This window comes from Centrocercus urophasianus, unplaced genomic scaffold (assembly GCF_019232065.1).
Source record: "Centrocercus urophasianus isolate 14NV4802_14NV808 unplaced genomic scaffold, USGS_Curo_1.0 seq_16, whole genome shotgun sequence".
In the NCBI taxonomy this organism is placed as follows: Eukaryota; Metazoa; Chordata; class Aves; order Galliformes; family Phasianidae; genus Centrocercus; species Centrocercus urophasianus.
The window spans coordinates 10,311,153-10,327,163 of record NW_024884711.1 but is presented as its reverse complement, the minus strand read 5'-3'; the positions used below and the strand labels follow the sequence as shown (position 1 = coordinate 10,327,163).

General features: G+C 34.8%; 1 protein-coding gene across 3 annotated transcripts in view; it reads right to left on the bottom strand.

Moving 5' to 3' along the window:
- The window catches only part of SLC4A7 (solute carrier family 4 member 7), an 83,597-nt gene that overhangs the window by 23,525 nt on the left and 44,061 nt on the right, over positions 1-16,011 (bottom strand). For 2 of the 3 annotated variants that reach the window (XM_042816849.1, XM_042816850.1), the window contains exons 3-10: positions 15,739-15,882; positions 14,858-14,993; positions 13,717-13,877; positions 11,576-11,764; positions 8,713-9,054; positions 4,396-4,511; positions 2,888-3,045; positions 1,405-1,492 (exon numbers count right to left, since the gene is read on the bottom strand). In XM_042816849.1, coding sequence (XP_042672783.1) covers positions 1,405-1,492; positions 2,888-3,045; positions 4,396-4,511; positions 8,713-9,054; positions 11,576-11,764; positions 13,717-13,877; positions 14,858-14,993; positions 15,739-15,882 — 1,334 coding nt within the window. The remainder of the gene's footprint in view (positions 1-1,404; positions 1,493-2,887; positions 3,046-4,395; positions 4,512-8,712; positions 9,055-11,575; positions 11,765-13,716; positions 13,878-14,857; positions 14,994-15,738; positions 15,883-16,011) is intronic. The other variant, XM_042816851.1, reaches the window with a different exon arrangement.

The window sequence follows — 16,011 nt, the reverse complement described above, 5'->3', positions numbered from 1 at the left end:
ACTTGATTATTTTTTAAAAAGCACGGGAATTTCTAAAAGGTCCTCAGCAGTAAGACTTGCGTACTTTTACATTAAAGACAATGCATATGCAAACATTTATGGATCATAAAATAAGGCTGTTTCACCTTCAAAAACAAAAACTTCTAAAATTAATTAAAATTATCATCTTCAATATCCAGTAAATCAAATTAGTGTCATATTGCCCTAAAATTTTGCCCTACTGTCACTGCAATGCTATACTGTGGTAAATGAGGACAAAGCAAACAAGAAAAACTAACAACAGAAAGCTGCAAACAAGCTTTAAACAGAAACAAATTTTTTTCTTGAGAAATTTTGTTTGTCCCCCTTCCTGCTCAATCCAACCTTAAAAACCTCTGAAGAGGCACAGGTAGTCAATCTTCTTACTGTTCAAAAATAAATAAATAAATAACCCACCTAAGCTATACTGTTTCACAGGCCACTACAACACAAACTCTACGTTTTACACACAGGAAAAAAAAAAACAAAAAAAAAACCACTAGTTTTGCTATTAAAAACCATTTGCAGAAGATGATCCTAAATTGCATCTGCACATACTGAAGCTTGAACTACTAATCTCCAAAGACCTAACCATTAATATTTCCAACAATAAATTAGATAAATTAAAGCCTGTTTAGGTTTTATATGTCTTTTTTAGCCACTATTTTTTCAGTGATCTACAATATTCCTGAAAATCAGGCCACCTAAAAATTAGAATCTGCAATTAAAGCGTGCTGAACGAACACTGTATCACAGATCAGTTGCCCATTGTAAAATTACCAGTCTCGTTTACATTTCCAAACTTATAAGAGGAAGAATTATTAGGATATTTAGCTTTAGTATTTCTCAATTCAGTAGATGGCGCTCAATACAAGATGAGAATTAAAACATCCTAATTTTGCTCAGTAAAATGACCATAGTTGAGTCACTGTGCACTTCAAAACTGTCCATTAGGGCTCTAAGAATATCGCTACGAATTCCCAGTAAAATTCCCACATTAATTATTCAATCCTACTTTGATAGAAAATACCTGCTATGACTCAAATGAATGCACCCCTAAATTTCGTCTTAAACACTCATGTAGTTTGGTGTCACTTTTGATAACAGCACTCTTATCAGATGCAGCTCTATTTAATAGCTTTATTCCCTAATATGAAAATACGTTAATCAAACCTAAGATAGCTTTTCTGAAATACATTATGCAATTCCACAAGAAAAGCAGGAAAAACATTTTACTAGCATTTAATTCACTAACACAAGAAAAGTTTTTACTATTTTTCATTTAGCCAGCATGATTCCCTTTCTTTAGCATGCCACTCCCTAAAACATTTATTAACAAGTCAGTAAATGCAGCATTTGAGTCTTTAACTACAGATCATCACCCACATCATCTGTCATAAGTGTTGCTATTGATCTTCCAATTTCATGATACTGCGGAGCTTTTCCTGCTGGTCCCAGCAATAAAAACAAAAACCTGTGAAGAAATCAGCCAACAAGATTTCGGATTACTCATGTGAATGTATTTAGAGGCTTCTTTCAAACTAATGTTTCAAGAAAATCTGCTGGTCTTCATTACCATTTCAGATCTTACACACTGCCACAAAACTAAGAAAAGACTTCAAAGTCAACACTGAAAAAAATTACTTCGAAATCTTAATTAGATATAATTTTTCAACTTCTTACAACAATAAGAATAATAAATATATAATTATATATATTATAATTATAATTATTAATTATATAGAATTATATAGAATTATAAATATATAATAAATAAGTATACATTTGTTGTAAGAGATTGAATATACATATTTATTGTAAGAAGCTGAATATATATATATATGAAAACATACTTTTTTTTAAAATATATACACACATATATATACATATTTTATTTACATATTTTATTTAATTTTTTTTTTTTAAAAAAAAGAGGAAAAATCCACAGGATGCAATGCAATGAGTATTTCTTCTGCCATTCTCACTGGCCAAGAGCCCACAGTCAGGGCCTCAGAGCTTTAGGACCTGCTCTCAGTTTTGCAATGACCACCCCTAAATGGAGTCAAACCCCTCTCAATTTCTGACAGTACACAGATGTATTTCAACAAGCAATCCATTGTATTACACATGTATTTCTAAGCAACACATCAGACATACTTATAGTAATATCCTGCATCAGCAGAAGGGAAGGGATTCTACATTTTGGACTACTTTTACTTAAAAAGGTGAAACTGACATTTTAGGAGGGAAAACAATTTTTGCACGTCAAAAAAGTAGCATTTTCATTTCAAGGCACTAAAAGCTCAGTGTTATTTTTCTTGACTACGATAACCAAAATTGAGATTGTATCTTCAGAATAAAATATGCTATTCCATATATGCCAGTCTGTAGAATTCTGAAAAATTTAAGACAGGAAAATTTTAGCTCCATTAGTACAATGAGTTTGAGTTTCCCAAGAAACACTGTGAGCTCTTTTGGTAACTACCATCTAGAAATTCTGACATGTTGAAGAAAACACTGCCAAGATTATTTTTGCCCACTCCTGTAGTATATATGCTGAAGACAATGAAGACAAACACACACTTTGGCAATTTCTTAAATAAGTAAATAAAACCCACATATTTACAGACTTTTGACAAACATCATAGTATGCAACAGTGCATCAATGTGTACAGAAAATGAAGTTATCTCCTGTAGGGCTGAGCTATGATCAAACAACCTGTTACAATGTTAAACGTAAGTCTAGATTTTCAAAGCTGATAATCCGTGATTTTGTATGGATTCTACTCGAGATTTGAAATATTATTAACTTATACTACAAGTTAACTTATATAAAAAGTAAAGCCAGACTTCCCAGGCATTTATTTACCGTGTAGGTACCGGAACCTCTGTGAGGCCTGAGAGAAGCACAGCAGGAGAGAGCCTCACAAAAGCAATAATTGGTCTTTCTAAAAAATCTACTTCTCCCACTAACACATTTGATGCTTCTGCTCCTGAAGGAATTTTCCTCATGAAGTTCATATCAACCTAGTCATGTGAAAATGAAACAAGTGCATTTGTTAACATAAACTCTGTAACATAAAATTTTTGCTTATCAATTATTTACTAGACATAAAAGCTACAAAGAAAAATACAAAAGCAAAATAAATACTCCAAAATACAGAAAAGACAGACATATGCATAAAATATCAGCCTGCCAATCACTAACAATAAATTATTTTGTGTAAGGTACGATTACTACTTCCTACTATATTCTAAAAGACTCCAGACTGCATAATCATCTTTCTAAGATTATCAAGACAGACATACTGTGATAGGACATACTTAATTTAAGCATAATTAGCTAAGGAGAGTTCATGTAATTACTCATGGTTTCTGGAATGCAGTTAGTTATTTCACAGTTGTGTATTTCAAATATATTAGGAAGTTGTAATTTTGAAAAAGAATTTGTATATTTACATCTCATCCATGAAGAATGACAGTTGAGAGATCTAAGCTTTACTTCTGCACATAATTTCAGAAAAGCACATGAACTCTGTTCACACACATACATGCACAAGCACCAATTACACTGCTATCTAGAGAACTTACAGATGGCCTCTTGAGTCCCACACCAAGTGTGCCACAACTACAGTGCCAGGAGACTGACTCCTGCCCAACAGGAGACAAGGCAGGTGTACAGAAGGACAGGCCAAGCAAAAACACAAAAACTGTGACAGAGAAGCAGGAATAAATGGCACCTGCTATCATCAGATGAGAACTATGGTGCAAGTTCCTTTTGTTAAGCATAATTATTTAACGTGGAAAACCAATTTTCTTAGTGTTACACAATACAGATGACACTACAGACTAACTTTTACAGTAATGCCCATAACACAACTTACCCAGCAAATTTTAATTATCAAAGAGGCATGGAACGAATTTAAAGTAGTACAAAAGATTTGATTCAGCATGTGATATTATAAACTCCTAGTGATTAAGATGAACAGTAACTTTTGTATAGCAAACTCAAACAAAGAATGAATCCCCTCTAAAAGCCACATGCTTGCCCCCAAATAAAAGCACCTAGGAGAACGCACTTCCACATTATCTATAAAACTGTTTTTATACACCTTTATAGCAGACTTGAAAAAGTCACCTTCTACACGAGATAGTACAGGAGGCTACACTTACTAAGTTACCAAAATATCAAAAAGTTCACCAACCACCAAACTAAAAGTTCAGTCCCATTGAGTTACAGAACATTTGACATATACAACATATTCCACGTTCTGATATTACACACAACTTGTATGCAACTAAGACTGCAGTAAAAGCTAATGCGATTTTTGCTACATAGCTCTTGTGCTAAAAACAAAGGCATTTAATATGACTTACCTTACTAAAATCAACAGTGCTGTTTTCCCTGCTTCCACCTGTCCCAGTACCTTTAACATCTCCACTCTTCCCATTGTCCAAATTTCCAGGTGCTGACTGAGGAGATGCTAACAGCCCTAAGTTCAAATAAAGGAGATAAGTTCAAAATGGCATTGAAAGCGAACCAAGGATGCAACACATTAAAACTAAATGTGGCAGCTCACTTAAAGCAAATGTGCAAGTTATTCAGAGTGCTCTACATTAGTATCATAAATGCAACATTAACAGTTCACTGTGCTCTCAAAATAACAATATGATTAAAATAAATAAAATGTAAATATTGCCTTAGGTAATATGATGGCCATTTGTAGAGCTGCCATGAGAAAGTAAGAAAGATTCTGATTGTAGAAAAATCTAACAAATGTTGACATTTTAACTGTAACCACCCCAGTAGTTGTTAGACAGCATCTTCACTCTATTTAGAAGACCTTGAATACCAAACAAACACCTGTTAACTATAACCTTGCTGTGTAGCAAGTATTTCAATTGTAAAAAGACTGGCAAGCCTCAGGCTACAAGAAGCAATACCCTGGTTGTAAAGTAAACCCATACAAGCAAATAGCATACTACATACAAACCATGACTTTAATCAGCACAACAAAGCTCTTGGTATTAATCCAATCAGATGATTACTGTACAAATTGTCTCTTCAGCATATTAGCTGAAGAGTCATGTACAGTGAAGATACTCAAGTTAAATGTACAACATCCCTCTGATTTCTACATCAAGACACAACAATTTTGCATGGCTTGCTAACGCTGAATTGCATGTTCAGTGAAAGGTGCAAAAAATAAAGTGATCCAAGTGTTCTAATATACTGACTTTCACGTTGCCCTATATAAGTAGCACTTAAACTGGTCTAAGGATGCATAACTAAACCTAAATCTTGTTTTTTTATTTTTATTACAGAGTGTTCCTTTGTTCAGTTTAATGTGCATTAGAAGGGCATTTTGCATTAACTATCTAAACTAGACCTTCTGGATGTGGTGTTAAGCTTGCTTTAACATGCTTCCAAAGCAACAACTAAACAAAGCCTAAAGCCTACAGCAGACAGTTTGTATTTAGATCAATCATTACTCCAGTCAAAATAAAACCAAAATCCCCACTGGGTACCTTCTGGCTACTGTTCTACTCTAGCTACTGCTGGAAATGCACAGTTGCTTCCCTCCATGCTTACTATTTAGCAACTTGTTATTATTTAGCATTTCAAATCACAACTGAATTCATTTTATTAGTTCCCCAAATTTATTTCCAAAAAACTCTTTCAAAGTGCCATCATCAATCAAAATCATGCAGGTCCAAGCCTTAAGCTTCTATAGCTTATATGAGCTTAAGTGGTGTGGCCAGTTTGTCCTGAAGCAAAAAAGCAAATGAGGTTAATAAGCTGTAATTTCCTTTGTGAAATCTAACCATGCACAAGTAATGAGTTAACATTATAAATCCTATACTTAGTTAGTTCAACCGATAACAATCACTTTCTACCCTTCCACTCTGAGCTCAACACCTAAGCATGACTATTCCAACATAATTATGTCCATACAGACAACAGTTATTAAATAGAAAAGTTTTGAAGACAAAATTACATCACATTTCTCCTTGAAGAAATATTAGGTCTTTTTCTTTTTAAATTAAAATGCAGTAGGTGGAAAAAAAAGAAAAAAAGAAAAAAAAAGACATACTCCTAGAAATCCAATATGGAAAAGCCTTCTGACTTATTTTCAGCTAGTAGACTTTTACAAAAGTTGTTCAGGACATTATTTTATATAGCTTTATAACACAATTAGTAGTGAATTAAGAGATCTCATGTAACAAGCTCCTTAGCTGTTACTCATAGGTATTACAATTCACTAACATTGTTAAACTTTTAAGTGAACATCTTTAGCTCTGAGACATTTGCCCTCCTAGCTCATCCTACAAAATCCATAATGCAACCATTTCAAAGTTTGAAAAAAATAAAGCTGTTCTTGAGAGATGACAAAGGAATTTTAAAAGGTATCTTTCTCCTGCTTCATTTTATATAAACTAATGACTGCTTGATAAAAAGCAAGTGGTAGTTTGAGAGTGTGTCCACCTTCCTGCCTTTTACAGTAAATCACATCAGTTTCAGAATCCTTCCAGCTATTTACAAAAGAGGAAGAGAAAACGAAAACTGAATAGCACAAGGACAGAAGAATGCTGACAAGAATAAAGCCATCTATTAGCAAATTAAAACACTTCACTGAGAAGGCAAACTCAATCATCAAGATGTGGAAAAAGTATGCAAGCTGCAATATTCTGAATTACAGATCATGATCCCTAAATGAAATGGAACTCAGACAAGTGGGCTTTTCTGACAATAAAGATGACTTTTGCTTCAGAGTTCCCTTCTGAGTCTGTCTCACAAGACAGAGATTAGTTCAGTTACAGGCCTGCAATCACAGTCTGAGAATGTCTTCAAAAGCATCTGAAAGGAAGACGTCTTTCTGTGGTCAGACAATGTCAAATTAAAAACTGGGGGTGGGGAGAAAACCAACTGAAAACAAAATTGTATTCCATCATTATTGGTGTCCATCTTTCCCTGGAAAGACATTTACTTATGGACTAACTGGGAAAACACTCCTTTCAGATTTTTCCAATTATGAGAAACAACTCCTTGAGAGACAAAAGTAATCCGAATGTGACTTGGGAGAGTCTGGTGGAAAGCTTTATTAGAGATAGTAATAGCACCAGTATTCAATCATTTGTTTGCCTTCTGTTGGATTCTTGAGATCTTGGGTCTGGCACTCCTGTCAGACGAGCAGAAAATAAGAGAACTGAAAAGTAATTACAGCTGTTAATTATAAACCAGAAGTAAAGTATCTTAGAAAGGTCATTCATAAGAGAGGTTGGTCTTCACATGAATTCTCTTTATTTTCCTTCATGGAGGCAGAGAGGGGTTTTAGTTCATTTTTCTGAATTGAAGTAAGGTTGGAGGTCTCTAATCAACTCAAGGTCATAGTCTGTAAAATAATCTACTCTTTTCATTCAAGCAGTTTGGCTGCAAAATGTGAAAAGACAGATAACCACAGCCTTTTATGTTAGCTTATTTTTACTGCTCTATGTAGCAGTGTGCTCTGTTTTACCTTGAAACTAATCCTAGTAAGGAGATGAACAGGTAGAGTTGGAAGGGTAAAACATAAATCAATAAATAAAGGATACTTACACTAAATACATGCAAACAACAAAACAAATTGTATTTTTCAAATACAATCAAATACAGTGCACAGCAGCAGTTCAGGGGGAACTAAGGTCCAGTAATCTTTCAATCTAATTACTGAATAAGAAAGGAAGGAAAGCAAGAAAAACTTCTCTGATGAAAGACTTGGGTGGAATCAGCTGCTCTTGTTTTTTTTTTGAATACACATAGATACAAAGCAGAAAAACCTAAAAGCTAGATTATGGCAGGAAAGAAGTTCTGAAAGAAAAAATAAATGCTGCAGGAGCTTGAAGGCTAAAAAGCAAGATCGTCCCTTTAAAGAACAAGATTTATCCAGTAAGCAAGCCAGCTAATAAATTACTGAAATCTGACCTATGAATGTTCTGAACTACCTTACCTTACTGCTGCATATCAAACAACAAAATAATGTCTGATGTTGAAACACTTCACTAATGGAAAGCTTCCTGGAAGCAGGTATAGATGCATTGAATCTGCCCGTTCCATCAAACTGCTTTATAATTGTCCTGTTTTTTAGAAGTGCAAAAGTAAAAATAAGTCTGTTCAACAACTTCATAATAATACTAATCTATAGATAAGATTGACTAGATATAGACAGATATAGATAATCTATAGATAAGATTGACTACTGATTCCTTCCTAATTGTTTTTATAGTCCTAACTAACACTTCACTAAGACTTCAGCTGTAGCTAGCTCTGAATATCAATCACTTGTGTAAAACATTAATTCATCCACTGACAAAAATACAATAAAAACAAAACCTGGCGTGGACTGTAGTCCATGATAGAAAAAGTCAACATTTTTGACATTTTGCTTACATATTATGTTTTAAAATCTTATTCCTTTTCAACTATGCCAATGAAGGTTAAAGGTTAAATAAATAATTTTTTTGCGAGCTTTTATTAAAAAGCTAAGAAGTTAGAAGTGCTGAACAAGAAAGCAGTCACAAGTGAGAAGAAATAAAACATGCAGGCAGAAGTAACCGTTATCACAATCCCTTGTGCCCATGTGCCAAAAACATCACAATGCAGTGATCCTGATGCAGAAAGCATCACACGTGGATAGTTTAAATTTCAATAGTTGCCTGGTGTTTTGCCAAAATTCTCCTCTGTCTTCTCTTCCTGGCTTTCCTGCACTTCTAAGTCCTCCTCAGGTGGATGGATAATTACTGAAGGAATATCCTTGCCCTGAAGTGGACTTGGCTGGGCACTTGTGCTTGGTGGGTGGCTGCAGGTAGGACTGGAGGGTGGTGTATTTTGAGGGGTAGTTACAGGGGTTGTACACCTTGAGGTTGCCGGGGTTCCAGCTCTTGAAGAGGGAAGAAGGTAATTGAGAAGAACTGACAAACGGTTTTCTCCTCTCAGGGAAATATTTGAGGCAGAGAGACCTCTTCGCAAAGAGTGGCGGGAGGCTGAAAGGCCTTCCCCTGAGATAAAACAAATGAAACACCATGAGGCTTACAACAGGGACATACTAAATCAGAGAAACAAATATGGATTAACAATTTACATAGTAAATTGCAAGTTTTATGGGCCAAAAGTGTCATACTCATGCAAGTGAGACAACGTAAGAGCAGATCTGATTTTAGACATTAGAGAAGTCAGAAGTTACTCGAAAGTACTAATAAGAACACCAAAGATATGTGGGAGAAGATATTGTTTTAAAATTGGCAAGAATTTTTTTTAATATAAGAACAAAACTAAAAAATAGTATCTCTTCAAACTCCCAACGTCTCCTAATCCAAATCACACAGCAGCTACCTTTAATGCCATCAAGAAAAACTACCATAAAAATCTTTAGCAGTTAATACATTACAAGAGTTCACAATTAATTCCATTCATTATATATAATTAATATTTTTAATGAAAATATTTTTAAAAACAACATGATTGAACTATCAAATCATATTACGTGCTACTGTCTTCCTATAGAGTTCTCGTTTAATTGTAAGTTTTCTAGCCAGGTGTAGTCTCAATACAAAGTCTTAAAGAGGCCATAAAGAGGAATTTACATGATTCCATCTCCACCTTTTTTACTGCAACTTACCAAATACCCCCAATCTGCCTAAAATCAAACACATCTCTCCAAAATTCACTGTGACTTTTCTTCTCCCATCCAGTCTCCACTGGATTCATCCCCACTACTTTCATGTTAAAGAGAATATTTTTGTCATAGGTCCTTCAAGGTTTCAGTTTGTCATGGACTCTAGTTCTTTCTAAAGCAGGAACAGAGACTGTATCTTCATATTTCCATTAGAAAGCTTAGTTCTATTCACAACAACAACAAAAAAAAAGGAGAGAAAAACACCTGGGATGAAAGTCACCTTGAAAAGAGAAACAATTACTTCTCCTACAGTCCACGAAATCAAAGCCATGCTACTTTCACATAATATGCCATCAAGCAAAACCAAAATACCTAACTAGACATTTAGTCTCACATTTATACTAGGCACTATTACAGAGACCAATACACTTAACAACTTCAGAACAACCTGCAAGACAGAGGCACAGAAAGTATACCTAGGTAAACATCACACACATTCCCCTGCAGTATGGAAAAGTGGGTCCTACAGATACAAATGATTTAAAATAAGAACTGACGTCTTAGAGTTGAGCAATTATAATAGCAATACAGTGAAGTCAGGAATGCCAAAGCAAATTGTTTGATTTTATCTGTATTAATCACTATGAATAACAGCTGCACTGGACTAATAAGGATGTCTGAGTTATGAACATCAGATGTCTTAAAACTAAACACACATGTGTACAAGGTGCCTAAAAATTATTATACATGTGTGTTTGTTTTACCAGTTTAGTAGAGGGTGACTTTATGACAATAAAGGAAAAGTTAACAAGCGTATGAAAAAAATCAACCCTGGGGATACAGCTGTTAAAGAATGGGTAAAACCAAGTTTATATTTGAAACTTGCACATTCGCTAAACAAAAAAGAACAAGTCAGAAGTTAGATGGAAGAAATTGTACTTTTAATCAGTCACATTTCCTTTCCAGGAAAAACTGATTCTGAAACTATCATCAGTGAAAAGTATGTATCGTTTACTCACTAGCTAAGAACATGCATCAGTAAGTTCGGACTAGAGAACACTCCACAAACACACTGAACCTGGATTCAACCCAACAAGCACTTAAACAAGCAGGGCATGAGACATTTCCAAAGACTGGAAAGGAACTTTGTTGCAAGGAGTGACTCATGAAATCAGTATTAAGCTTTCACTATACTAATAAATTTAGCTTGAAATTTCACATGGCTTAGTTAATGCAAAGCATAAGAACAAACAAACAAACCAAAAAAAAAACAGAGGGAAACAAGCCATAAAAACAGAAGTAAACTGCTCTGCATTTAAAGTCTCTAAAAATACTGCATATATTTCTCATGCACTTTTTTTTCTCGCCCAGGCAGAATGTTCTACAGAAAACATGGCAAGAACTGTGTCCTAGATAAAAGTAATTTCTTCACCATTGGAATAGTGAGCTCTCTCACCATGTAAAAATAACACTGAATTAAAAGTCAGTAATTGGCAGTATCACTGAACTCACAACATGATCACAAAGCAAATTCTCTTGCATAAAAACTAAATAGGCAAGCAGTAGCTACCTGACAAACATATGAAACTATGCCACAATGATGAAATTCCTCAAACATTACATATTTTTTCAAGCGTACCCTAAAAAGCATTAGGGCATCTACTTCTACACTTCAAAATAATAATGCATGCTACATATACAGACAGGAATGAAGCATTTGAGTGAATTCAAAAATATACGGAAACATCATCCATAGCTATGCATGGCATACACTGTTACTATTAGTTCATTGCTTATCAAGAAGAAAACACTTATCTGCAATTATCAGCTGAATTTTCCTTCATCTCCCAGTGAAAACATTTTGTAACAGGTTAGAACAAACTGGACACTACAACTTATCTCACCATTTCGTTCAAGCAAGTGAGGGTCAGAATGTTTCTTGCCTATATCTGCGAAAGACCGAACCAAAGGAATCCGATTGCTGAATTTTTTCTCATTCTGGTGATGGTGCCTTTTTAGAAGTGCCACTCTCACATTCTCCCTTATGGATTCATCCAGTTGGCCAGAAGCAATCATGTTGTCCAAGACCATATCTACAGAAGAGCAAAAACAGAAAAATGAAATGTTTATATACGTAGCTATCCTTCCACACACCCAAACACTGTAGTTGCAACAAACCATATGAAAAAAAATGAATTATATGATAAACAGAAGTGCCTTTTCAACATCAATGCCATCTTCAAGAATCCACAGGAAATTTTCAAAGATGTCATTAAACAAGTAAATAAGTAAAACAGAGAATGTAAATCATAAAATACTAGTAGTATCATTTTAAGAAATAAGCTACTTAATGTTTTATGGTTTTTTTCAATTGCAACTTCCTTTCAAAAAAGAAACACCTGTGTATTCAACTAAGAGTGAATACACAACAGATATCTTAAAGCCTTAACCTAGTGTTCCTTATTTTGAAAGTATACAACTACACTAGAAGGATAGCTGTAAGATAATGGGATGAATTCCATAACTTCTGTTACTTTCACATGACTCGAGCTCCTAAGGCTTGTGATGCACACACTTTAAAAAAAGGAAACGTAAAATGAAAGCTAGAATCAAGTTTCAAAGGTGCATCTCATCAGTATGCTCACACAGATGAAAGTCTGCTGTGATTATGTAGTTATTTTTACTCAGAAACACACACACCTGCACAAACCAACATTACCTATGTGACACATAACTTTTCAGCGTATTTTTCTATTCTTAACTAGCGCATCAATGAACTACAATGATAAGCTGTAATCGCATAGCACTTTCCACAGTGAAAAAAGTTATGGCTCAAAATGCTTTACAAGCAAAATTATATGCCATAAAGTCCTTGCCAGAACAGTACAACCTCCTTTGGGAATCACTGGTAACACACAGTCTTATGCTATGGCTTCTGAAAAGAAACTCCTGGCCTGCTTAAGGGAAAACTGAACACCTATTCAGGGAACCGAGATAATACATTTATAGCCTTGTGTAGGATAATAATTCTTTGCAGAGTATACTTTCATAATGGCACCAAAAATTAACTTCAAACAAATTTATGCAATCTCTTCATATGTTACAGACCCACCTAAAACATTTGCTATTAAAAAACCAAAGCACTGTTTACACAGAATTAAGCAGTAACTATGTTTCTTATAAACTTAGATTACTTCTGTAATTAATGTAATAAAACTCAATCAAATGATCGACTGCATTTACAAACCACGTACACTTTTCCTTAGCAAGTCAGGAAAATAGGAAAGGAAGGCCAACTTCCTAAGAAAAATTTGAAGACTTAAAAGAAAAAAAAAAATTCAAGCTATGCCAACTTTTTTATGCCAAAACACCCCGTCCTTCTCAAACACGTTGGGCGGCCCTAAGCCTAGCATGATTGCTGAGCAGGCATTCCACTGTGTGGCACCTGTAGCAAGAGATACCAGGAAAATTAGGTGAAACTAGCTCAAAGGCATTCAGGATAAACAAGCACAACTCTGATTTTAAAAAAAGCTTTCTGAAATGATTCTACAGTACCCAAAATGACCATGTGATTAGTGAGGCCATTCAACGCGCAGTAGGTTAAATGCATAATTTACTTCTGCTCACCTCTTACAAAGGTGAAAAAAATAATAGATGTGCAACACTCAAATGCAGTAATGGCATCGAGTTAACATCAGCCAAGTTATGATTAATAATTATAGTACTAAAGAGCACAAGTAAGTCCTAAAATGCTCTGGAAGATATTTATACTTCATCTGTAGAAGTAAAGACAGAACACATCCAGGAATCAGAACAAACGTAGATTCCAGACCTCATCCTAAAAACATGCAAATAAAGGAGGTGCTACTCAACCAGCAGAGCTCCTTTTAAGTGAGCAACCAGCTCTTTATAACCAGATGAAGAAAACTGCAGATGTACATAACTATTTCTTCAATACCTTATTTTCAAGAATATTTTAAAAGCACATTTCAAGTAGTATTTAAAATTTAGAAATGAAGTATTTCAAAAAAAGTTTTGCTGCAACCTGCTATCTCATCTAGCGTGTTTGCTCTCATGTCCAACATGACTGTCCCGTTAAGAATACAGCTTCGCAGTTCAAAGAGACTGTGCAGAGACAGAGTTGCTACATAAGGCTTGCTCCACCGATCACCACCATCTTCAACATCCTCTTCAAATTTTAGCCACCTGAAATGAATACACATACAAATATTTATTTTTGTCCCAGAAAACAGACAACTTGGCAAGCCCTCCTCTCTGTGGCTCTAAGCAATGCTGAAGAGGGAGATACATCAGTACATGCTGACTTTCCTTTCTCAGAAAGCTGAGCAGATTAACAGTTAGAACACTTATCTAGCTCTTTGACCAGGCTGAGCTCTTTTAGTTCTAGTCCACTTTGTTTCATCAGGTTTAAACAATACCTATCTATTCTCATTCATAAGAACAGTGTAGGACTGTGCTATGTCACTTTATTTGCATGTCTTAGTTTCATCTGTATTTTAGGATTAAAAAACTGTCTGAAATGCATTGCATATAATGTTGATTCTAGGATGCCAAATCAGACATTCAAGAGTTAAGTAACATTAGGGTTTAACTATTAATTGGCTTTTATTCTAATTCACAGGTGTAACAGAAGCTGAACTTCTGCAAAAGTCAGAATGCAATAAGGTAATTGGAAGCACTGCATCTGGAAGAGCACATATTACAACACATGTAGAAGGAAAAAAAATTAACTGTGGCCTCCTACAAAGAACAAACACACAATCTTTCAGAACAAACAAAAAATTGAAAGACCTTCCTAAGAACAACATATGTAAATACCCAATATTATTTAGATTTGAGTAAAAAAAGACACTATTTATTATCAATGATAATAGAGTAGATTTTTCTGAGACAGTAAATTCTGCACTACATGGTTAAGCACGTGTATTAATAAAGGAATATTGTAGCTTTCACAAAGCTACAACTTGCAGCAGTGAAATTCTGTGTCTTTTAAGAAGCCATGTTAATTTCTCCACAATTTGACAACGATAGTAGAAGTTTCAGTCTTCTGAGCTGAACTGAAAAACTCCTACAGTTCAAGAAAATTCCAACACAGACCTAGTTTGCAGTTCTTTCAAATAAAATCACTAGAAGATACACCTTGAAAAAATCTACCTTTAGCTTACCTTGCAGTTTCTTTCCACTCATACTCTTCTCCATCCCTGAAGCAAAGTTCATCCATTTCAGTGAAGAGATCATGAGGAATGTGTTCGTCATCATCTTCAGTACCCAGGATAAATTGTACTCGTTGGGATGGCGTGTCTTGAAGAAAAGGAGAAACTCAACAACTAAAATAACTCATACTTCTATTATAGAAGAAATAAAATGTAACAGTTACATTTTCCAGTCCCAGCAAGAAGCATGCAGCACAAAATTATCTTCAAGAGTATTTTTTAGATTTAGATGAAAGATCTGAATTACTAATAAACTCAGAACTAAATTCTGCTTTTGCAATGTTGTCATCATCCAATAAACCATTTCTGAAAAAGCTCTTGAAAACAATATTTATTATCTACAAAGATCTACAGTAGATTGTTTCTGTCCCAAATCCAATATATTCAAAGAAATCCGTAAAAAGTAAATCTCAGGAGGCAGTACAATTCCTTACTATCAGACAACTGGAAAACTCAAGTAAGTATTTTAAGATCATGGATCAAGGTACCATGAAAATGCTGCTTTGTAGCTCTACCCATATTTTTTAAAGTATTGAGTGTCAGAAAATACAAGATCACAAAATGAGAAATTGAGTTTAATGCAGATAGCCAATATTTTTATGCTAAAGCAGTATTATAAACTCAGTCCAATTCAATGCAGGCTGCTGAACATTCATTTACACACCTGAAGCCCAACACTTCATGACTATATAAAACAACAAAATGTTTGCCTGACTGAAGATAGAAACAAAATTACAGTAAGAATAAAAGAAACAGCATAAGCGCTTGAGCACAAAGTAACTATTATAAGCTTATTTTCAAGAGACACAAAGAACTCCAGACAAATTTCTTACCGTATGATGGAGATTCTCTGCCATCTTCTCTATCAGTTTCTTTTTCTTTTTTTCTTCTGTGATGTCTATGCCCACGATGTCTATGCCGTCGACGACCTTGCTTTCCAAACGGGACATGAACGCCAATATACACAGCTCTGTGGCCTGTCAAGGAAGTTCAAAGGAAAACAATTACACACATACACACACATGCGTGCACGCAAAAAGACCCTCTTGCCCAATATTTAGCATCACTGTCAGGAAGACAGTACGGATAGGCTGCAATTGAACTTG